The following is a 25,910-nucleotide window of genomic DNA, read 5'->3' as shown; positions in this document are numbered from 1 at the left end:
GGGGAGTCAAGAACTAGGAGGTGGTGAATGTGTGGAATCCACTACCACATAATGTAGTGAGGCCAAAATGTTGTCTGATTTCAAGAAAAAATTAGATATAACCCGTGGGGCTAAAGGCATCTTGGGAAGGGGGAGATCAGGATATTGAACTCAATGATCAGCCATGATCAAAACAGCAGAGCAGTCTCAGAAGGCTGAATGGCCTACTCCTGCTTCTAGTTTCGATGATTAAGATGCCTCTTATAACCTAACTCTTTGATGAGGCTTTGATAAGCTGTCCTGATATTTCCTCACACGGCTTGGTGTCAGAAGTGTTTATGGCTTGTTAAACACTTGAGATATTTTGACATTACAGATAGCAAGCTGTTAATAGTTCAGACCTCTGATCATATCACAGAACCCAAAAATTAGGAGCAGCCATATACCAATTGGCCCATCGCATCTGCTATGCTGCTCAATACTCATGGTTGACTTTGGGCTTCAATGCCACTTTCCCATCTATAACCCATGGGACACAAATTTGTCTGACCCAGACTTAAATATGTTCAACAATGGAGCATCCACAACTCACCCAGCTAGAGAATTATAAAGATTTGCAACTCCGAGTAAAGTCATTTCTCATCTGAGTCCTAAATCATAGAATCTCTACAGTGTCAAGAGGCCATTCGGCCCAGAGTCCCCACTGACCACAATCCCACCTAGGCACTATCCCTGTAACCCCACATACTTACCCTACTAGTCTGCTTGACACTTAAGGGGCAATGTAACATGGCCAATCCACATAACCTGCACATCTTTGGACTGTGGGATGACATTGGAGCACCCAGAGAAAACCCATGCATTCACAGGGAGAATGTGCAGACTCCACACAGAGTGACTGAAGCCAGGAATTGAACCCAGGTTCCTGATGCTGTGAGGCAGCAGTGCCATTGTGCCTCTGGATCAGTAATTATCCTGAAACTGCCCTCATGTTTTAGATTCTCTAGTCCCTTTATTATAGCCATTACCATTCCCAGTCTTTGCATCATTAGATCTTTAGCTAGCGAATCTCTCCTGCCCCCCAACCTATCACAGATCTTTTTTTTCCTGCCCCTGCCCTTCCACTGGCTCTAATACCCCTCTTCGTTCTGCTCTGAAGCAAGGTCATTGACCAGAAACATTAACTCTATTCATCTCCACAGATGTTGCTGAGTATAGCATTTTGTTTTTATTTCAGATTTCCAGCATCCACTGTATTTTGTTTTTATGTATTGATGGGCAGAGCTCTGCTGGACTCCATTATATCAAGAATCAGGTCAACTGGGACAAACAACCCTGTTACCAGAGATCAAATCATTTTCAATGGCTGCTTAGACGTGCCAACCTTTACATTTTTTTCTCTCTCTTGATGGGATGTTCTTGGATATCAGGTTATTACATAACCCAACAGGATCATTTTTATTGAATCAACCAGCAACTGTAGAAATATCAAAATGCTACATATTGACAACAGTTGTTATAGTTCAAAAACTAATCAAAACCACTTTTCAAGAAACAATTTAGACAATTCTGAATATGGATTAAAGATTTATTTTCATTTTTTCCAATTTCAACAGAAGGTGAGTACAAATTTGCTACTGGTTAGCGCTGTTCTTATCTGAAGTGGCAGGCATGCATAAATAACCCCAGAAAGCTCAGTCTTATGGCTCCACATAAAAGCTTTTTCCCCTTTGATTCATCTCGGCAGCCTGCCTCTTGTTAATTGCACAAGCTAAAAATCAAGTCTTACAAACAATCCCCTTAATAACCAAATTGAAAGACTCCAGAAGATTTTTTTAAGAAGCAATTTTAGGTGCATTTTCTTGTATGCAAGCACTGGTAATTCTCCATTAGTCATTTTAACTTTTACACAGTTGTGCGATCAGCAACCAGAGTATTTTGCACCAATTTCTACCATCATTTTATAGTCCCAACCTCACTTTCTAGGTAAATAAGCTGCTTCAGCTACAGGAAGGCTCTTTTATTAAAAATTCCAGTAACATTGAACTTTAGTGACATTTTGTAGCCATGCTACTTGAGGCTCCAGTTCTGTTATCTGCAGAGTCTGCCCATTATTAACCCGCTAAAATCTCCCCAAAGAATAGAAGGAAAACTCCTTTGTACGTTTATATAGCAACTCAGGGAAAGAGATCCAAAAAGAACATGTAAGCAAACTCAAATGTAGCCCACAAACAGGTCTACATTACACAAACGATTTTTAAGAGTACTTTAAGATTTCTTTCCCCACTTTCAGTTGCTTGTCATTAAATTATGACCATTTTGTGCCCAATATAAATGTATTTATCAGGACCGTAATGATAGTGCTATTCAGCTTTAAATCCCTTCATCTGTACAACACATCTAAGTTGTATTCTTTAGTTGCTGAAATCCTTGTTAAATGCACTTCCCACCCTAACATTGCACCATTATAACATGTACAGTAATTGTCAGGGTACATAACCAGCACAAACAAGACGAATATGTACATTTCTGGTATGTATGCGTCAATGTATAAAATCTCTTCAAATTTCACCTTTTAGTTTTCCATGTGGAGTTGACACAATGCAGATTAACTGCAAAGCAGCCTATTACAGTGAGTGCAGGTAATACATGAAAGAAATAAAGTTCTGAGATATGCATGACTGGAAAAAAAAACAAAATTTAAGATGAGTATGCTTTGTAACAGACTGTTCTTTTCATGAGTGGATCATCTTAAACTCAGAAATAAAGATGAAGTGTGAGTTCACTGTTGTTAGCTCTTATGATCTTCCCTATTTTGCTGGCCATTGCCCCTAATCTGGCATGTAGGGACGGAGGTGGTCCTCAATGGTTCCAACTCCCCAGTGGGTAAGCTGATCCTGTGGCAGGTAAAGACAGACACTGCACAACTTGAAAATTATGGCCTTAGTTTTTGGAGTCTGCAAAACAAAAATAAATAGATCCATAACACTCCAGTCACATAAAATTAACAATTTAAAATACAGCAACACTTTAAATGCAAACCACGATCACTAAAGTACCCACATGCCCTCATTTTTTTTCATTCATGGGATGTGGGCATCGGCCGCTGGACCAGCATTTATTGCCTTTCCCTAATTGCCATTGAACTGAATGACTTGCTAGGCCATTTCAGAGGACATGAGAGTCAACCACATTGTTGTGGTCTGGAATTACATGTCGGCCATACCAGGTAAGGAAGGCAGATTTCCTTCCCTATAGGACACTAGTGAATCAGATGGGTTTTTATGACAATTGATAGTTTCATGATCCTCATTAGACTTAATTCCAGACTTTTTTTATAAATTCAAATTTCACCATCGGCCATGGTGGGATCTGAACCCAGGTCCCCAGGCTTTACCCTGGGTCTTTGGATTACTAATCCAGTGAAAGTACCACTATGTCACTGCCTCCCCAAAAGAGAAAATACAGAATTTAGAAGAAATGCACTAACTTTCATCTTGAGAATTTACAGATTATCTGGCTGTTCAAAGAAAATGCAAGGGTCAGTAGCTCCAATGTAATATATCCCACCCCTCTTCAACCTAGTGAGGCAAGTATGTTTTTCTTCTTCAAAACACAAAGTTTAGTGTTACTTTGAACTTTCATGCACCAATCAAAATACATTTCTGTAGCTGTCAGCTTTGGGACTGATATCAGAAAAGACATAACAAACAAATTAAAAAAAAGCTCGCTTTACTGTGTTGGATGATAATGACAAAACTTCTGAAGGTGAAGAATGCATTGCCATGTCCATAATGGAAAACGCTGAGCTTTACTACACAAGGGGCTTGAAATTAAATGTCAAAATTCTGTTTGCGGAGGAAAATTTTTTTTTAAGTCTTTATCAAAATTAGAATTTTTTTGTTTGGTTGAATAAATGACAGCATTCTAACTCTTATGATTTTGGTGTAACTATACCAATAAGCAAACCAGGCATCCTTACATACAAGGCACAGACAAAGTCTCTTTGCAGGAGGAAAGAAATTGCATTTGAGCCACAAACCCCAAATTAAACTTTTTCTTTGCTTTTTAAAAAAGAAACTGTTTCAGTCTATTTGAAGTAATATAACTACCAAATTTATGGCAGTTTGCAATGAAAATTGCCTTTTTAAGTGTTAAAAATCAATGCAATATTGTCTATTGCATTTATAGATTATTTATGTTATAAAATTGCTTGATTTTCTTCCCACCAAAATTTCTCTCCACTCCTTCTAAGACCTCTCACACAGAGATCTGGTTCAACAAACTGAGGTCACCCTTTGGTACTCTATCTAAACTGCTATTTATAGCCTGCTGTCAAAGCTTAACTATCTGGGCATAGAGATTACAACACAGCCAATTTCATCTCATCTTGTGTCCATACCCCACAAGTCCTTGCACTGACTTGTATTATCGTCGGGAGGGCACACGAAACGTTTCAAGAGCACCCTCAAACATTCCTTGAAAAAGTGTAACATCCCCACCAACACCCAGGAATCCCTTGCCCAAAACTGCCCGAGATGGAGAAAAAACATCCTGGAAGAAGTTGAACACCCAAAATTTCATTGCTGAGGGCAAACCGAAGCCAAGTGTAGTCATGAAAAGAATCTGTGGCAACCCATCCTCCAGACACCCTTTGCCCCACCTGTGACAAGCATCACACTGAACTCCTCACTCACTCACTCATTTTTAGTGTGGAGGTAAGTCATTCTTGATCCTAAGGGACTGCTTAAGAAGAGAAGACTGTGACCAGATGCAGGAACCCAGGCTGATACATGCACCCCGCACCCCCCCCCTCCAACTTCCCCCTCTACCCCTCCCTCCTCTCCACCAGATCACAGACTCTTTGGAGTCAGCTACAGCACTTAAGCTGAGAGCGAGTCGAATACAAGATGGAAACTTAACCAAAGGAATTGGCTATTTTCAAAAGTAATTATACAGATTTATAGTCCACTACATACGAAGGCATGAAAATTGCATCCCGATTCAAAATACCAGAGCAGCTTCTTTTCACAGCAATCATTTCTGCCAAAGCAACAATATCCCACAAAATAACAGGACATGTTAACAAATATACTTAAATTAGAATTGTTTCACAGACTCTGAATAAGTAAATCCAGCAGCAATTATATGCAGTTGGGCAAGAAGAACTGTCACACATAATGGCAATTAGAATAACAGCACAACTCTTAACAAATGTGCCACAAATGATATCCACAAAATAAGTTAAGAACATGAAGCAGCAAAAATGCAGATGAATGAATCAGGTTGTAAACACGAAGGCACTCAAAACAATTAAGACTGTCTCCTATGCCACTATTTTTACATTCCGTTAAACAGTAGCAGGAACCGAATAGCTTTAGAAAAAACAAAAGCAATCAGCATCATACTCACCTGCAAGTGCTGACGATCAATGAACAGAAAGATGGACTGGTTTGGGTTGTTTATGATGAGTCCTGCCTTATCCTTCTGGCTAAAGTGCAGAAACTGTTTCTCATAGTCACCATGATGAAACTCAAACTTGGCCTGCATAAACAGCAATTTTTAAAAATGCCATTTAATTTGTGACTTGATAAGTATCCAGTGAATAGCTGAGCAAAGATAACAAGGCTGTCCCAGATTCAATTACTCATCCATACAGGATTTCAGCTAGGACTGGTATAGTGATGCTGCAAATGGATTCAGTGCCTCTACTCAGATTTGTCAGGACTCCTGCTCCTGATCTCCATCAGTCATCTTTGCTTGAAGTGCACATATGTGGGGCTCCAGGTGAGGTGGGGGACGTGGCGGGGGGGGCGTCAGGCTTGGCAATGATGTCCCAATGTCAAATAACCTAGGCACACAGTCAAGCTCTACAGATATACATTCAGTTCTAGCAAAGTGTCATGTGGTGCCCATTAACCTACAAAATTGTACCCAGCAGGGACTCAACACTGCTAAAGGGAGGGGCAAAACTGAAGACAAAAAAGTAGAATCAGTCAAAACATCACAAGTTAAAAAAGGCAGGTGACATTTCAGAGTGATGTTTGAAATTAATCCCATGACACAAAGAAGCCATTTGCAATACCAAACCAATTTTGTACAAACACATATTCTGTATAAAAACTTGTCAATAAGCTTAGAAAGTTAATAGCCAAGATCAGTTTTGTCAAGATGTGAAACGTGAAAAAATTCATTCTATACACTTATGTAACGATAAGTGGTGAAACTGTACCTGAACAGGCCTGAAAGGCTCACCATCTGTACCCTTCCACTTGGAGAACAGGAGACAGACCATCTTCTCTATATCATTCCGTGGCCAAAGGATGAAGTCCATCTCCTGTGTACAGCCAATTACGTCCTAACAGCGAGAAGAAATTCCAACATAAAACGTTAAATGGTGTATCGGGAACAGTAACCACAAAGTTTCAATAATTTCAACCTGAGCCATCTTTCCTGGTGATCTTTGATAACTTTGGTTGCAGCTTAAGGTGCAAAATAAGCTGGAGGTAAAAGACATTTTGTATTTCCAACAGCAGCTTCCAAGATCACTGTATCCTATACTTTGGTCCAAAAAGTCGGAAGCATCTTGTATTTATTTCCGTGCCAATCTACACGTAAAACAAAATCCATGCGCACTTTTTGCAGAAATAGTTAAGAATTTAACCTATTTCAGATCAAATTGCTCCCTGCACATGATTATGTTGCCTTCGCCAAGCTACTTTCCAGGTTCCCTTTGTGATTATCCAGCATCCCTCTTAAGAGTTGAGGGAATTCCATCTCTCCAAATTAGTTATTTGGGTGGTTTATAAGACCAGTTTACAATGAAAAGCTTGATCTATTTGAAGTGACTTTTTACAATTCACAACGAGAATCCAAATCAACCAATCCAAGCATGAACTGATTTACCAGAAATTACGTGATTTTGGCCTCACACCAATAGAAAATGTACTGTAATTCCAGTTTAAAGCAGCTGATTCTTCACATTTGATTTATTAGATCGCAAGATCAGCAGAGATTTAAATTTTCAGTTGTTTTTTCCCCCCTAAGTTTCCTGGGCTGTTTCTTTTTAATTAGGATAAAACTAACCATTGTATTAGTTTCATAATGGCATCAACAATGTTACTGAATTATCATGAATAAGAAGTGTGCATACCAATCAATTTTGCTTAAAGAATAGAGTCTGTAACATTACAGAAGTCAGCTTGCACAACTGTCCAAGTACAACTATAAAGAATTTTGAATAACAGCCAATTTTGAACTTTGAATTCAAAAGCAAATCTTTGCCTTAGCAGTAGAATCCCTCACTCTGGGTCAGAATGTGCAATGCTCAAACCCTGCTGTGGCAGATTGAAACTCTAGCTCTGAATTTTGGGTCAACACCCAGTTGATTTTGTATTGTTGAGATGCAGAAACAGAAAATAAGGATAAGGTCTGCACTGGAACACACAAGTGCTCACACATGTGCAAGAGTATCAATAGCTGTTTTATTTGTTGACAAAAGGTTGTTACACAAAACTATTTTTACTCTCAAGATAATGAAACAGCTGCTGTGTTATTCCAAATTCTTCTCATTTCAAGTTTCTTTCCTTTTTTATGTGAACTGATAGTCTCACATCTGGTAGCATGTCATTATGTTCTGGTCTAAAACAAACAAAACACAACCGTTTAATATTCTATTGAAATGAAAGTTCATCCTACTCACCCTGCGCATGGACTGGTAGCGAGGTGCGTGAAGCTGCACAACATCCTTCTGTAGCAGCTCTATGGAACTGTCCAGGGAGTAGCTGGACTCCCGTACGCCTTTGAGGATATTTTCTTCGTAGTTATTGGTCATAACTGGTACCACTTCAGCCACTTCAAATAGTGCCGGCTTTTTCTTCTTTAAAACAGAATTAGAATTCTTGAAATAAAAAAAAAAGCTTTCTATCCATATAATTTTTAAATTTCTATTTTAAAAAACTATAAAGCTCAATATCTCAGACTGAAATTGCAATAGCTGGATTCAATGATGATCTAGTAGCTGCTCTTCTTGAAAAAAAGGGATGAAAAGAAATCATGAGTCACAGCATTAAAGACCATGATTTGGTGAAGAATTGTTCAAACCTGGTGCACTATGACAATTCCAAAGAAACAAAATCAATACACCGTTTGAAGAAATTTTGGCATTAAGCAAGGAGAAACTCTCAAAGCTAAATTATAATATTAATCCCAATTAGTTTACCAGACTTCATTTTCAAGCCTGAAGGTTACAAACGGCTTAAAATAGATCAACAGACAAGTTAATGCACATAAATCATGAATTTAATGGAATTATTTCCAATTAAACAATTTCAAAAGAAACTAAGATTAATGCATCACAGGAGACAAAATGAAAATCAGCACAGGAAAGGGCACGTATGAGACATGGGATGCAAAAAGAGGGAAAGATATTACACAGAATTAAATGTAACGTGCAACACAAACAGCGTCTCAAACAAACCAGGTCTGTGTTATCATCCTCATAAGCAGCAGTTCTACTTTCACATGCTTGCTTTGTTCCCATATTACTCTATTTCTCTTTCCTTCAACCATCTATTGATCCTGTTAAGCTAACATTGCCTCCACCCCAATCATCTTCAGCCACCTGAAACCACGAATGTAGACAGTGTAAGTTCCATCTCCTCATCACTAAATTCTGCACCCTCTTTTGAGGCACACTCCATGGAGAGCGTCAATACTGATCATTATTTGGTGAACTGACTCTTAAAGCAAAGAAATGTACATATGGGCAAAGTCAGAGCAGAAGCATCTCCAGCTGGTAGAAGCCTGCTTAATTGCAGCTAATCAGGACTGGTAACAGGATAATTGTGTTGTGTGAACATGGTTTAAGATTCTGAAATCTTGAAGGGGCAGTAGACTGAATAAAGCCTTTAAGTAATAACAGTTGAAATTAAGATTTGCAATCTCATTGAACTCAGTGGTTCCATTACAATCCACTTGCAATATAGTAGGATCATAGAATCTTAACAGTGCAAAAGGAGACCATTAAGCACCAACTCTCTGCTAGAACATCTTACCCAGGCAGTATCCCCACATATTTACCTTGCTAATCCCCCTGACCTACACGTTTTAGGACACCAAGGACAATTCAACATGGCCAATCCACCTAACCGGCACATCTTAGGGCTGTGGGAGGAAACCAGATCACTTGCAGGAAACTCAAAGGAATATAATAATTGCTATATTTGGCCAAAAATTAAGAAAACAATTGCACACCATTACAATACTCTCCCAACAATAATGATATTGGAACAAAGATATTAATAAAAATATTTTCTTGTGATAATTTGGATAGACTGAAGGTGAAAAAGCAAATTTTCCCAATAACATTATCATCTTAACTTATAACGCTGTCTTTTGTATGATGCCTGTAAATATAGAAAAGACATGAAAAATCTATTGGCAGACAATAGAAATAAGTCAATTCACTACATCTAATTCCTCCCATGATTTAAAGTGTTGGTACTGAAACCAACTGATGATAACTAAGCAAAAACAAAAGCTCCCACTAGACTGCACTGAGAACTCAAATCTTGTCATCATACTTGGCCTGGAGATCTGAAACTGATCATCTATGGCACATCTCTTTCTAACCACTTTCTCATCTCCATTCTCCAATGCTGCCTCAATAAATCCCCATTGTCATTTTCTACACTGACCACACAGAAGTAACCTCTCCATTATCTCGCATCCTGAATTACATGTAAAGCGTCTGTTGCAGCAGTCTCACCTCTACTTTGATACCCTCAACTTCCCTGAATTAAATCCACTGTGCACGAACTATTCCTTGGACTTAAAATCAAATACATGAGATGGGCGACCAACCAAGCTGTCCACTGCCAAGTCTCACCTAATAAATAATCAAATGTTGCATTGCTGCTCCCTGACCTAGGCCAAAACTACTCCATGATGTATCTGATCTAAAAGGAGAGCGACAATACAAAAATATGGTTCAACTTTAAGGTGTAGGAACACAAGCTTTAGAATGTGGCAAAAGGTTCATCAATAGCTTGTGATACTTGTGAACTCATTTTTTTACATTTGCTATGTCAGAGTTGAGAAGCTGTTTAAAAGCATGCATGTTTCTTGGTTTTATAGGGAGGCAGAGAATACTAAATCAAGGCTATGAGAATGTGACCAGTTTGTATCTAGACAATTGAAAGCCTTCCGTTGCTCATTTACTATCAATTTACCTATCCATGTTTGATTCCAATCCATCTGGGCAAGATCCCCCTTTGACTTAGGTGAAAGAATCCCTCTTACAGCTGACTATTTTCACATTTGATTTTGAACTAATCATCCAAAACACTACACACTCACATACAATGTTGCAAGAGACATAAATGGCAAAAATGGAGGCCATGTGGCCCACTGAATCTACGCCAGCTTTTCATAGAACAATCTAGTCAGCCCCATTCCCTTGTTCCTTTCCTGTAGCTCAGAGTTTATTTTCCTTCAAATACCCAGCCAATTTCCTTCTGAAGTTATTCATTTCCTCTGCTTCCACACCCTTGTCTGCAGACTATTTCAGGTCATTAACACTCACTGCAGAAAACAATCTTCCTCATATTCCCCCACATCTTTTACGCAAAATCTTAAATCTGTGTCCCCTCGTCCTTGGGTCATCAACTAATGGGAACAGTTTTTCCTTGCCTATACTATTCAAACCTATCATAATCCTGTATATCTACCAAATTTCCCAAACTCCTTGCTCCAAGGAAAACAACCCCAGTTTCTCCAACCTAACCTATAGCTAAAATCCCCTATGCCTAGAACCATTCTGGTCTTTTCTGAACTCTCAAGCACCCACAATACCCTTCCTAAAGTGTGATGGCGAGAACTGGACACAATCCTCTAGTTGTGGCATAATCTAAGCTTTATAAAGGTTCAGCAAAACTTCCCCACTTTTGTACTCAATTGCTCTATTTGTGAAGCCTGAGATCCCATTTTCAAAGATCTATGTCCAAATTAAAATGCAGAATGTCAAAGGTAATCATCTCTTGATTAACCACGAGTCAACTGGCATCAGGTTAAACAGATTAGAGAATTAGTCATGTGGCTGAAAAGAGTGGTGTGGGAAAAAGGGAGTTTGATTCCTAGGACACTGGCTTCAGTACTCAAGGAAGAGTGAGCTAATCCACTGGGATAGGTTCCACCTGAACCGGGCTGATACCGAGTGTGTGCGCGCATAAGAGAGAGAAGTTTGGACAGCCAGAGAGAAAGGTCAAAGCAACAGAACAGTATAGTGATATGGGTAAAGACAAGCAGAGTGGAACAGAAAGGACATGTACATCAGAGAACAAGGCAATGCAGGGAATAGAAGTACAAAACAATTGGAGGTTCTTCAGATGGATGCACTAAGCATCTGCAATAAGATAACTAAATTAGTGCCACAAAGAAGTAAATGATTTACATTAATCAATATTACAAAAATATTACAAGCTGATTTGATTTATTATTGGGATAGCGAAAAGTATTGTTTCTTGTACAATACACAAAACATATCATAGAGACAGAGGAGAATGTGCAGAATATAGTGTTATGCTCATAAGAACATAAGAAATAGGAGCAGGAGTAGGCCATCTAGCCCTTCGAGCCTGCCCCACCATTCAATAAGATCATGGCTGATCTGTCATGGCTCAGTTCCACATTCCCGCCCTCTTCCCATAACCCTTAATCCCCTCGCTTATCAAAAACCCATCAACCCGTGTCTTAAAAATATTTAGCGAGGCAGCCTCCACCACTTCAACGGGCAGAGAATTCCAGAGATTCACCACCCTTTGAGTGAAGAAGTTCCTCCTCAACTCCGTTCTAAACCCCGCCCCCCCCCCGCCCTTTATCTTGAGGCTGTGCCCCCTAGTCCTACTGTCCTTTCTGAGCGGGAAGAGTCTCTCCACCTCTATCCTATCCATCCCATTCATCATCTTATATGTCTCAATGAGATCTCCCCTCATTCTTCTAAACTCTAACGAGTACAAGCCTAGTTTATTCAGCCTCTCCTCATAGCTCAACCCCCTCAACTCCGGTATCAGCCTAGTAAACCTCCTCTGCACTCCCTCCGAGGCCAAAATATCCTTGCGTAAGTGCGGCGACCAAAACTGCACACAGTACTCCAGCTGCGGCCTCACCAATGCCCTATACAGCTGCAGCAAGACCTCCCTACTTTTATATTCAATCCCCCTCACTATGAAGGCCAGCATCCCATTAGCCGTCCTGACCACCTGCTGCACCTGCAGGCTGGGTTTTTGCGACTCATGCTCAAGGACCCCGAGGTCCCTCTGCACCGTCGCCTGCTGCAGTTTTTTGCCACGTAAGTAATTGTCCTTCCTACCAAAGTGGACCACCTCGCACTTGCCAACATTAAATTCCATTTGCCAGTTCCTGGCCCATTTGCCCAGCCTATCTAGATCCTTCTGCAGACTCTCCACACCCTCCGCACAATTTGCCGTTCCACCAATCTTGGTGTCATCAGCAAATTTCGACACCATACACTCGGTTCCCTCCTCCAGATCATCTATATAAATGGTAAATAGCTGAGTCCCAGCACCGAACCCTGGGGCACTCCACTCGTCACCAACCGCCAATCCGAATAGCACCCATTAACCCCCACACTCTGTCTCCTATTTGACAACTAATCCTCTATCCACGCTAACACCCTACCCCCAACTCCATGCCCCCTTACCTTTTGCAATAACGTCTTGTGAGGTACCTTGTCAAACGCCTTCTGAAAATCAAGAAAGACCACATCCACCGGCTCTCCTCTATCCACCGCCCTAGACACATCCTCATAGAACTCCAATAAATTTGTCAGACACAACTTCCCCTTAACGAAACCGTGCTGCGTCTGCTCTATCAAGCAATTCCCCTCAAGATGCATAGTTAGGGTGTAGAGAAAGATATATGGTAGGTCCATTCAAAAGTTTAATGGCAGCTGGGAAGAAGCTGTTCTTGAGTCGGTTGGTACATGATCTCAGACTTCTGTATCTAGAAGGTGGGAGAAAGCAGGATGCTTGATTATGCTGGCTGCTTTTCCAAAGCAACAGGAAGCATACACGGAGTCAATGGCTGGGAGGCTGGTTTGCATGATGGACTGGGTTACATTCACAACCCTTTCAAGTTCCTTGTGGTCTTGGTCAGAAACAATCCCAGAGTATGCAATACTTCTGAAAGACAGACAGAAGGGCAAAGAAAGTAGGGCAGCTCTTATATTAAAGGATGAGGTAGGATATTATTGATAAAAGATCTGGTTTCTGAAGATCACGAAGTAGAATTAGTACGTGTGGAGGTTAGGAATATCTCGAGTCAAACAACACTGGTGAAGTACTTTATATACCCCCCAGTGGTGGCTACACTGTTCAGCAAGATATTAAATAAGAAATCATTGGAGCTGTAATAAAAAGGAAATATAATTATGGGAGACTTCAAATTTCATAGACTGGGACAATTGGCAACAATGGTCTTAAAAATGGGTTGGTAGAATGTTTTTGCGGACAGCTTCTTGGAGCAGTACTGGTGGAATAAAGTTAACTTAGCTCTAGTATTCTATAATAAAGCAGGATTAATTAATGTGAATAAGCGCATTGGCCTTTCTAAATTGCTTGGGTAAGATTCTCTGTCAGAGAGTTGGTGCATACTCAATGGGCCAAACGACCTTCTGCACTGTTGGGATACTATGATCATGGCTACTGGGAAATAATGACATAATATCATTTAATTCCATGTTAAGTTTGAAAGTGACACATCCAATTGCAATTAAAATTCTTAAATTTAAACAAAGCCAATGACATAGGCATGATGAGAGAACAAAGGTTAATTCAGTAAACGTAATAGAAGTATGGAAGCAGATGAACAGGGAGAAACATATATAGGCGCACTTCAAAATGTTCAACAAAAATACATTCCATTGAAGAACAAAAACCAAGCAAGGTGGTCCCACACATGGCTCACTCAAGAAGCATAATATTACATTAAGAGGCGCCTCATAATGTTGCAAAAAAAACCAGTACCACGTCTGAGGATTGGGAGTGTTTAAGAAACCAGCAAAGAACCAGCCAAAAGTTGATAAAAAGGAAAAAATTAGAACAAGAGTACACCAGTCAAAAATATAAAAACAATCTGTATGAGCTTTTACAAGTATATAAAAAGATAAGCAGACTACAAGAGCTTTCAGATGTATAAAAAAGGAAGAGTAGCTAAAGTAAACATTCCTGGTCCCTTTGAAGCACAGACAGGAAACATCAAGGGAGCGAGGGAATAGAGGCATTGAATAAATATTGTGCATCTGTCATCACGTTAGAACACAGTAAGAAGTCTCACAACACCAGATTTAAGTCCAACAGGTTTATTTGGTAGCAAAAGCCATTAGCTTTCCTTCATCAGGTGAGTGGGATTTCAGTTCACAAACAGGACATATGAAGACACAAACTCAATTTACAAAATAATGGTTGGAATGCGAGACTTTACAGGTAATCAAGTCTTAAAAGGTACAGACAATGTGAGTGGAGAGAGGGTTAAGCACAGGTTAAAAAGAGATGCATACTGTCTCCAGTTAGGACAGATAGTAAGATTTTGCAAGCCCAGACAAGTTGTGGGGATTACATATAGAGTGACATGAACCCAAAATCCCGTTTAAGACCGTCCTTGTGTGCGGAACTTGGCTATCAGTCTCTGCTCAACGACTCTGTATTGTTGTGTGTCGTGAAGGCCACCTTGGAAAACGCTTACCCGAAGATCAGAGGCTGAATGCCCGTGTCTGTTGGAGTGTCCCCCAACAGGAAGAGAACACTCTTGTCTGGTGATTGTTGAGTGGTGTTCATTCATCTGTTGTTGTAGTGTCTGCATGATCTCCCCAACGTACCATGCCTCGGGACATCCTTTCCTGCAGCTTTTCAGGTAAATATTGGCTAAGTGTATGTGCCATGTACCTGGTGGATGGTGTTCTCACGTGAGACGATGGCATCTGTGTCAATGATCTGGCATATCTTGCAGAGGTTGCTGTGGCAGGGCTGTGTGATATCGTGTCATTGTGGATAATCGTCTGTTTGAGGTTGTGCAGTTGTTTGAAGCAAGAAGTGGGGGTGTGGGGATGGCCTCGGCGAGATGTTCGTCTGCATCAATTACATGTTGAAGGCTCCGGAGAAGACGTCGTAGATTCTCTGCTCCAGGGAAGTACTGGACGACAAAGGGTAATCTGTCTGCCGCGTCCCGTGTTTGTCTTCTGAGGAGGTCTATGCAGTTTCTCGCTGTGGCGCGTTGGAACTGTCGATCGATGAGTCGAGTGCCATATCCTGTTCTAATGAGGGCATCTTTCAGTATCTGGCGGTATCTGTTGCCATCCTCCTCATCTGAGCTGATCCTGTGCATACGGAGGGCTTGTCCGTAGGGGATGGCTTCTGTGACGTGTTTAGGATGGAAGCTGGAGAAGTGGAGCATTGTGAGATTATCTGTGGGCTTGCGGTACAGTGAAGTGCTGAGGTGACCGTCCTTATGGAGATGCATGTCCAAGAATGCAACCGATTCTGGAGAGTAGTCCATGGTGAGTCTGATGGTGGGGATGGATCTTGTTGATGTCATCATATAGCTGTTTCAGTGACTGTTCACCATGGGGCCAAAGGAAGAGAATGTCATTGATGTATCTGGTGTATAGCATTGGTTGAAGGTCCTGTGTGGTGAAGAAGTCTTGTTCGAACCTATGCATGAAGGTGTTAGCATACTGAGGTGCGAATTTGGTCCCCATGGCTGTTCCGTGTGTCAGGATGAAGAACTGGTTGTTGAAAGTGAAGACATTGTGGTCCAGGATGAAGTGGATGAGTTGTAAAATTGCACCTGGAAATTGACAGTTGTTGGCATTGAGTACTGAGGCAGTAGGAGCAATGCCATCATCGTGGGGGATGCTGATGTAGAGTGCTGAGACATCCATTGTGATGAGGAGTGCTCCTGATTCAACTGCTCTATGTGTGCTGAGTTTCTGTGGTGTTGCAATAAAAGCAGGGGGTCCTTTGTACAATAAGTTTCAGAACGCCCTCAACCTAGCCGGAGAGGTTCTCGCACAGGATCCCATTGCCTGATATGATGGGACAGCTGGGCGTTTGCCTTGTGTATCTTCGGGAGGCAGCAGAGGTCTCCAACGCGGGGAGTACGTAAGATGAGAGCACGGAGGGTGCTCTGAAGGTCCTGATCAAAGGTCTTGATCAATCTGTTGAGTTGACGAATGTGATCTTTGGTCAGATCTGCAGGTAACTGTCTGTGGTGTCCCTCATTGTTCAGTTGTCGGTACACTTCTTTGCAGTAATTCGTTCTGTTCAGTATGATAATGGCTCCTCCTTTGTCTGCTGGTTTGATGTCAATGTTGCGGTTGGTCTTGAGAGCGCGGATGGCGTTGCGTTGTGCGTAGGTAATGTTCAGGGCCATCTTGTGAGTGCGGCTAACAACTGTATGATGACATCAACAAGTTCTATCCCACCATCAGACTCACCATGGAGTACTCCCCAGAATTGGTTGCATTCTTGGACACAGGCACCTCCGTCAAGGATGGTCACCTCAACACTTCACTACACCACAAGCCCACGGAAAACCTCACAATGCTCCACTTCTCCAGCTTCCACCCTAACACATTAAAAAAGCCACTCCTCCAGACAAGCCCTGTGTATACACAGGATCTGCTCAGATGAGGATCACAACAGAGACCTTTAGATGCTGAAAGATGCCCTCATAAGAGCAGGATATGGTGCTCGACTCATTGATCCGACAGTTCTGACGCACCACAGCGATAAATCGCAATGACCTCCTCGGAAGACAAACACGGGACACGGCGGATAGAGTACCTTTTGTTGTCCGGTACTTCCGCGGAGCGGAGGAGCTACATCATCTTCTCCGGAGCTTTCAACGTCACTGGTGAAGACGAACATCTCGCTGAGGCCATCCCCACAACCCCACTTCTTGCCTTCAAACAACCGCACAATCTCAAACAGGCCATTGTACACAGCAAACGACCCAGCCTTCAGAAGAACAGTGATCACGACACCACACAACCCTGCCACAGCAACCTCCGCAAGACATGCTGGATCAATGACACGGATGCCATCATGTCACGTGAGAAAACCATCCGCCAGGTGCACAGTACACACACTTGCAACTTGGCCAACATTGTCTACCTGATACGTTGCAGGAAAAGATGTCCCGAGGCATGGTACATTGGGGAGACCATGCAGACACTACAACAATGGATGAACGAACACCACTCGACAATCACCAGGCAAGAGTGTTTTCTTCCTGTTGGAGAACAATTCAGCAGTCACAGGCATTCGGCCTCTGATGTTTGGGTAAGCGTTCTCTAAGGCGGCCTTCACGATACATGACAGTGCACAGTCGCTGAGCAGAGACTGACAGCAAGTTCCGCACAAGAGGACAGCCTTAACCGGGTTCTTGGGTTCATGTCATACTATCTGTAACCCCCGCTACCTGTCTGGGCTTGCAAAATCTCACTAACTATCCTGGCTGGAGACAATACACATCTGTTTAACCTGTGCTTAATCCTCTCCACTCACATTGTCTGTACCTTTAAGACTTGATTACCTGTAAAGATTCGCATTTCAACCATTATTTTGTAAATTGAATGTGTCTTTATGTGCCTTGTTTGTGAACTGAAATCCCACTCACCTGCTGAAGGAGGAGCAGCACTCCGAAAGCCAGTGGCTTTTGCTACCAAATAAACCTGTTGGATTTACTGTGTTTATCCCAGTCCAAAGCTGGCATTTCCACATCATGGCTTCACATTAAAATACACAATTTCAATGTCAAAAATAGATAAGACCTAGGAGGTAAATAAAATTGAGGAAATTAACAGAGAAAAAGTGTCAGAGAAACTTAAGGGACTAAAGTCCAACAAATCCTCAGGACCCGACAGACTACATTATAGGGTTCTAATAGAGAGAGCCGCAAAGATGCTGGATGTGCTAGCTACGACTCTACAAAATTCCACAGATTCAGGAATGGTTCCAATAGATTGGAAGTTGGCTAATGTCACACCTATTTTCAAGAATGGAGGTAGAAAGAAGCTCTGCACTACAGACCAGTTAGTTTATCATCAGTTGTTAGGAAACTGCTGGAATCTATTATTATGGAAGTCTTAAACATGCACTCAAAAAGGCATATTAGAACAAGTCAACATAGTTTTACTGAACGGAAATCCTTTCTGACAAATTTTGATTTTTGTTTGGGGTGTAACTAGTGGGCTAGATAAAGGGCAACCAGCAGATATAGTACACCTAGATTTTGAAGAAGGCATTCAATATGTACAAAATTTGTAGATGTGGAGAGATTGTTGTAGATTCCCTAACCAGTGAAAACAGTCTCAGGATATGGAGCTAATCATTTAGGACTGAGATGAGGCAGAAGTTATTCACTCAAAAGGTTGTGAATCTTCGGAATTCTCTACCACAGAGTTGTGGATGCTCCATTGTTATATACATTTAAGGCTGGGTTAGACAGAAATTTGGTGTTTCAGCAAAGGGCTAAGGGGAGTGGTTGGGAAAATGAAATTGAAGCCCAAGATCAGTCATAATTGTATTGATGGCAGAGCAAGCTCAATTGGCCATGTACTATTCCTGTTTTGTACATTATGTACGAAATAGGAACAATACAATATATCTAGGCTCCTCTGTCACTGGACATTCTTTGGAACTGTGCCATTAAGTCTATATTGCCTCTCCTATCACTTCCACCAGAATTCCTCGTGTGTCTCCTAATTAAATTCCATCTGCCACTTGTCAGTCCATCCTGCTAACCTAGCTATGTCCTGTTGCAGTCAATTAGTACTATCTTCATTGTTTGCAACTCAAGGTTTAATCAACAAATTTTGCAATTTTACTCTACTCTGCATTCCATTATCCAAAATATGGCCCAGCACTGACAAGATGAGGTTCATCACCCTCTAGTGAAAATGACCATCAATCATGACTCTGCTGTTTTCTGCCTCCAAGTCTATTTTTAAAATCCAAATTGACATTGACCCTGTTATTGCTTCAGCCACATTTTTTTAAAAACAGCTTTTTGTGTGGCACTTTTAAGACAAAAGTTGTCTTAAAACCTATACAGAGCTGGATTAATATCTGGCAATACTTCTGAACTAAATATTTTTTGTTCATCTGTTGTGTCAGAGTTCTGATGACTTGGCTACAAATCAAATAAACAAAGCCACAGAACTCTGCGCAATCTAGTGATCTGTTGACAGTATTTGGCAATTAAACTGAAAAAACAAACAATTTTCTTAAAACTGGCTTACAATAAGAAAGGCAAATGTGTGTACATTAAGACTGTACTGAATTAGCTAAAGGCAATCTTTGGCTTGACAAGATTGATCAGATAAATTACAAGTCAAGAAAACAATATCAATGTTTTTGTTTTCATTTATACATGCCTTGTCATTTAGTTTATTGTGGATTCTTCCTTCTAATTGTATGGGGTTATCTTTTTTGGAACATCAAGCTCTTGCCCCTTAGGGGTATAAACTAGTTCTGCATCACATTAAATGCTCTTTAGAGCATCTCTAAACTGTTTTTGTAGTTTTTTTTCATTAACAAGTTTGCCTAATTTACTCTAGACACACTTAAGTCAACTTTCAATACATCTAAAAGATTGAATAGCTCCCTTTCAAATACCATATTGAACTTTTTGAAAAACAACATAAACAGGAAGGAGAATTCATCCTGTTCTGAAATTGTAGATGGGCAGGTTGAAGAACATCAACCACTGGATCAATATTCCAGTGTTTGGCATGGTCAAGTACACAGATGCAATCCACTCGAAGTCACAGTATGATTGAATTCAACATAATGTTGGAAAGAGACAAATGTGGAACAGCTAAGTTTCTATATTTAGCCATTGAAAACTGACTTCAGTGCGATGAGACAGGGTGTACACAGAAACCTGACCTGAAGATGTTCAAAAATATGGTACAAAAACATCATGTATCACTAAGGGGCAAAATCTCTACTTTCCAAAACAAAAGGTGACTAAAGACGCAAGAGACAACATAAACCAAAAGAAAAAGCACACAAAAATAGCACAGAACCCAGTGAATGGGGAACGTACTGAGAATAGACAAAAATAACAAAACCAATAATCGAATAAGGAACTAAGAAGGGATAAAAGAATCAACCAAGAAATCACATTAATTCTTCCTAATTACGTTAGGAAAATGAGGGTGCTCAGGTACAGTGTATGCCCTTAGATTGATGTCGATGAAAATAAAGAAACGATGGAATAATTGAATAATTCCTTTGCATCAGTATTAACAGAGGAAAAGATCAGCATGTCACACATCATAAGGTCATCAAAATTACTTTAGGCAAAACAGCAGTAACAATGTTACTCAAGAGTAACATCATTACTGCTACTGTTTGCAAAAGGTGGGAGGTAGAACGGAGAACCCAGAGAATTAGGACCAGTTAGACCAACATCTGATTGAGAATGTACTGGCATCTGTAATTAATAGGATGACTGAACATCTTAAATATTTTCAGCAGACAGCCAGCATAGCCATCCGGGGTTGGCCACGTTATATTCCTCAAGCCAATCTTGGAGTAGATGTATTCAGAGAGAGACATTAAAAGGTATACATTTCCTGATTCAACTCAACCCATGTCATTAAGTATCTGTTTACACATGCTCAAGTAACCATCCAATCAATGCTGTCCACCTGTATGCACTTAAACTCAATTAATATAACTGGTAGGTCATACCAAAAACCTGACTGATTTTTGAAGAGATGATTAAAGCACTATTCAGGGGAATGTCCACAGAAGTCAGTTGATATAGTCCTTCATAGCTAAAGCGGAAACTCATGAAAGGAAAGTCAAATTATTGAGCTGGTTGGGAAATTGGATTATCAGCTGCAGCAGTGATCAAACACATCTAAAACTTCATGGTTTGGCATATTTCCCACTGTACCTTTCTATGAAGCTAGGGGATCTACCTTGTTTCAAAGAGTACAGGGAGAAAGGTCAGAAGGAGCATCAGGGACAACAAAATACAAGGGCTCAATCTGAAGCTATAAAACACAGGACTTGCATGTCAAAGAGCAGAAGCAGCATGGTAGACAGACTAAGCAATTCCACAATCAATGGATCAGATCTAAGCTCTGCAGTCCTACCACATTGTGCTATAAATGATGGTAGACAATTAAACAATTAACTGGAGGCAGCTCCACAAATAACTCCATTCTCAAGGACGAGGATTCTGGCATATCAGTGCAAAAAACAAAGTTGAAGAATTTGCAACAGTTTTCAGCCAGAAGTCCAAGTGGATGATGGATGATCCATCTTGGCCTCCTCCTGAGATCCCCAACATCACAGATGCCAGTCTTCAACAACTTTAATTCACGCCACATGATATAAAGAAACGGTTGAAGGCTACTGCAAGACTATAGACCCAAGGCTGTGGACCCTGACAACATTCCAGCAATTGTGCTGACATGCCCCAGAAATTGCTACATCCCTTGTCAAGCTGTTCCACTACAGCTACAAAACTCGCATTTACCCAGCAATTTGGAAAATTACTTGGATATATCCTGTTCACAAAAATCCTGTTCACCCGATGAAGAGACAGTGCTCTGAAAGCTCTTGCTACCAAATAAACCTGTTGGACTGGTGTTGAGACTTCTTACTGCATGAAAACAGAACATAGCCTCGTTACTGATCAGTTACAGTCCTATCAATCTACTCCTGGTCAAAGTGACAGAAGAGATTGTCAACAATACTGTCGAGCAGCAGTTACTCGGCAATAACCTGCTCACTGATGCAAAATTTGGGTTCCGCCAGAACCACTTAGCTCCTGACTTCATTCCAGTCTTGGTCCAAACATAGACAAAAAAAAAGCTGAACTTGGTGAGGTGAATGTGACAACTCTTGACATCAAGGCTGCAGGGGGAAAATTCTCTGCTGATTGAAGTCAAACTTGACACAAAGGAAGATGCTTGCTTGTGGTTGTTGGAGGACCTCAGTTCTGGGACATCACTGCAGGAGTTCCACTGGGTCTCCTCCTAGGCCAAACCATCTACAGCTGCTTCAGCAATGACCTTCCTTCCATTATAAGGTCAGAATTTGGGATTTGGGGTTCACCGACAACATTCAGCAAGTCCTCAGGAACTGAAGCAGGTGTTGCCCATATGCAGCAAGATCTGGACAATATTCAGGCTTGAGCTAACAAGTGGCAAGCAATATTTCCGCCACAAGTGTCAGGCAATGACCAACACCACCAAGAGAATCTAACCACAGTCAATGACATTACCACCACTGAAACCACCATCATTAACATCCTCGACGTTACTATTGAACAGAAACTGAACTAGCCACAGAAATACTGTGGCTGCAAGAGCAGGTCAGGGGATGGGAATCCTGCAGCAAGTAGCTCACCTCTTAATTGTCCAAAGCTTGCCCACTATCAACAAGCTACAAGTCAAGAGTGTAATGGAGTACCACCCCCCCCCCCCCCTCCATTTACCTGAATGAATGCAGCTCCAACAAGACTCAAGAAGCTTGACACCATCCAGGACAGAACAGCCCTCTTGACTGGCATCCTACCCACCACTTTGTAAACATTCACTCTCTGCAGCACTGATGAGTTGTGGCAGCTGTGTGTACCACATAGAAGTTGTATTACAGCAACTCACCAAGGTTCGCTCTTTCAACAGCATCTTCCAAACCTGTGACCTCTACTACCTAGAATAATAAGATTAGTAGATGCAAACCACACACCATCCTGACTTGTAATTATATTGCCATTCTTTCATGGTCAATGGGTTAATATACTGCAATTCCCTTCTTAACAGCATTGTGAGTGTACCTACACATCATGGATTGCAGCAATTCAGGAAGGTAACTCACCCCCATCATCGCAAGGATAATTAGGGGTGGGCAATAAATGCTTGCCTAGCTAGTGACACACAGATCCTATGGAGAAAAAAAAATCAAAAAACTTCACAAGAGCATTATAAATCACCTTGTGACACCTAGCCACATAAAGAGATATTAGGACAGGTGACCAAAAATTGGTCAAAGTAGGCTTTAAAAAGCATCTTAAAAGGGGAAAGTAAGGTAGAGGTACAAAGACAAAAAAATGGTATGATGAAGGGGTCAGAATCAGAGGAGTACAGATGTTTTACATGATGTTGGAGAAGATTAGAAATTTGGAAACAAGAATTAAAAATTAAGCTCAAGTTTAACCTATAGCTAGTGTAGGTAGTTAAGCAGAAAAGAGCTGAGTGAATGGGACCTGGTGTGATTTAGGACACAGGCAGCAGAGTTCTGGATGAGTTTAAGTTCAGAGGGTGGAAGGCTGTCCAGTAGGACAGCAGAATATTCAAGTCTAGAGGTAGGAAAGGCAGTGATGAAGATTTCAGTAGTAAATGAGTTGAGGCAGGAGTGGACTCAGATGATGCCAGAGGTAAAAATAGGCAGCCTTTGCAAAGGTGCGAATTAAGTGATCAGATACACTTCTCCGCATCAAATATGATGAGAAAAGGGATGAAGTCAGTAGCTGGGGGACAAAGTTTGGGCAGGAAGCAAAAACAATTCCTCTAGTCTTCTCAATATTTAATTGGAGGAAATTACTGGATGCTAGAGAAGCAATCTGACAATTTAGAGATAGTGGATGACTTGTGAGAGGTGGCTGTGAAGTAGAACTGGGTGTCATCCGAGTACCTGCTGAAAACAAAAGAAGAGTGCACTTTCTGAATGGTGAAAAGCTAGAAACAGTGGATGTCCAAAGAGACTTGTAACCAGGTAGATAGTTTTCTTGACATTTTAACCTATCAAACTGTCAAACAGGGATCGGAATTAGTGATTATAAAAGTGTGTAATATGGAAAATTGGTAGACTTAGCAGGATAGATCAAGAAAGGACAGAGAAAAGAACAGGGCAAGATCATTAAAATAGAATCCATTCTGCCTCTGAGCAGGTTTTTTTTTGCATAAACAAACTGATTCTAAGGGGTAAAGCAATTTAAACTTTATATCCAAGTTAAACTAAGTGTAATTTCAGAATTAGGGCCCAAATTAATTTTGGAGCATGACAAGAGTGGCATAACCTGGGACTGCCACATGCCACACAGTGCAAATTCAGTACTTGAAGGGTCTACTGAAATGTGTAGCATTTTCATAAACCAACCGAACAGCATGAATTATACCCTCAGCTTTCCGCAGTGGACTGGTGACATCTAGATAAAGATAAATCAGAAGACTCTACTAAACACATAACTGGTAATAGTTTGAGCCAAAGTGAATGTGGCTCTATCTGGTTGAAATTGGCAATACAGCTATGCTGATAGCAGCAACTTAAGGGTAACTGTAGTCTAATACTATATCCTTTAAAAAAAATATAAATACTCAAACCACATGTGTAACAGTTTGTGGATACAAACTATATTACTCTTTAATGCTGCCACATGTTAAGGCCAGATAGAATAAAATACCTACCTTATCTTTGAATACAAAGGCAATATACATCTTGAAGTCAAACTGATCTGCCAGAGATTCCTTCTTCTTTCTAAGTTGAGCACGCAGTCGATTCAAAGTCTGGTTCTTTCGAGAGTTTGGGTCACCCATTTTGTTTGGATAAGTGGCAACCCTGTTTCTAGCTTATCAGAAGCTGACAAAACCTAACAAGGGCAATTTCTCTCAAAAGAAAACAGCGCAACAGAACAAACAAGTCTGGTAGTGCTAACTGAAATAAAATTCTACCACAACGACTAGACCAGAAAGTCTAAAACTGTGTTGTGCAAAAACTTAGGATAAATGTAGGCCAGAGTCCAATCATGATAACAGTCCCTATATATACATGGTTTCATGGGAGTGCAGGGAATTAGACTTTGTTTTAAATTCACTTTAACAAAACCTACTAACCAAAGCAATCCGAATTATGCTAGATTTTAACCCGTTGAACTAAAACTAGTTTACAATGATGGATGCCAATGAATCTAACCAACAAATTAAACACCTAACTGTAATTCTAACTGTGTGCCCAAAGATGACACAGAAGTGATGCAGCCAGATCCCATGTTTACATACAAACCAGGATTTTGCCTTCTTACACAAAAATCAACCTGAAAATTCTACCTGCAGCCTCCAACATGACTGCCTTCAAGCATTTTGGACTAGTTATTTCGTTGTTGTTGTTTTAAGGACCGACAGTAAAAGGGAAAGAGGAGGATTGCGCTGGCACATCAACTACATGGCGCTGCTCATTGGCACCTGGGCAGAAACAAACAAAAATCCACGAAAAAGGCATTTCTAACTTTATCAAAGAGACCAGTTCAATCAACGCCATGGTGGCAAACTTTTACCCCGTTTCCTGACATTTCCCTGCACTGAAAAACAAAACAAAAAAAATTAAATCATTTATCATGTTTGTTCCTTCAATTCCTCTCACTCAGATGTTGAGTTACTACTGCTTCCTTTTTTTTGTTTTGGTTTTCTCTCTTTCCTCCCTTCCTAAGCTGTTTATGTTTAACATATATATATTTTTATGCATATATATGTGTATATATATAATTGCAAATCAACGTTCAATGTCACTCCCCGCCCATGTCAAGAAGAGACCACGAACCCGGTCAAACCCGTCAGTGTGAGCGAATCGCGCTCTCTGCGCTCTCGGTCACCCATAGTCTTTTGTACAAAAAAAAAGCGGGCGATTGGTTTGAGAAAACCGCACAAAAGGAGCGGCCTAGCCCTCGGCTACCTCAGCCTGCCTCGGGCTCGATTTCCCGCTCCCGCCCTTGCAAAGTCCAGCGATAGGGAGTTGACCTGCTCCCTCCCTCACTATTTCTCTCCCTCTGTGTATATCCAACTATCTATCAGGCGCTTTTTCCCCTCGCTCGGCAGGCTCGGCCCTGTCACT

At 40.9% G+C, this 25,910-nt stretch overlaps 1 protein-coding gene across 1 annotated transcript; it reads right to left on the bottom strand.

Moving 5' to 3' along the window:
• Positions 1–1,553: 1,553 nt before the first annotated feature.
• On the bottom strand, positions 1,554–25,910 carry c2h6orf62 (chromosome 2 C6orf62 homolog). Its single transcript, XM_080203811.1, has 5 exons — positions 24,491–25,910; positions 7,682–7,858; positions 6,212–6,337; positions 5,392–5,523; positions 1,554–2,936 (listed from the first exon to the last, which is right to left on the bottom strand). The coding sequence occupies exons 1-5, from the start codon at positions 24,617–24,619 to the stop codon at positions 2,811–2,813; spliced, it is 690 nt and encodes a 229-aa protein (XP_080059937.1). The 5' UTR covers positions 24,620–25,910; the 3' UTR covers positions 1,554–2,810.

Source organism: Carcharhinus amblyrhynchos, chromosome 2 (assembly GCF_965287045.1).
Source record: "Carcharhinus amblyrhynchos chromosome 2, sCarAmb.v2.hapA, whole genome shotgun sequence".
Lineage (NCBI taxonomy): Eukaryota > Metazoa > Chordata > Chondrichthyes > Carcharhiniformes > Carcharhinidae > Carcharhinus > Carcharhinus amblyrhynchos.
This window is presented reverse-complemented; position numbering and strand designations above follow the sequence as displayed.

Bases quoted from the DNA above. Each gene is read 5' to 3' on its own strand.
- c2h6orf62 (XM_080203811.1), bottom strand. From the start codon at position 24,619: ATGGGTGACCCAAACTCTCGAAAGAACCAGACTTTGAATCGACTGCGT. The intron at 6,338-7,681 runs GTGAGTAGGATG...TCTCGCTGTTAG, and splicing joins GCTACCAGTCCATGCGCAGG to GACGTAATTGGCTGTACACA. The intron at 2,937-5,391 runs GTGAGTATGATG...TTTGTTTTGCAG, and splicing joins TTGATCGTCAGCACTTGCAG to ACTCCAAAAACTAAGGCCAT.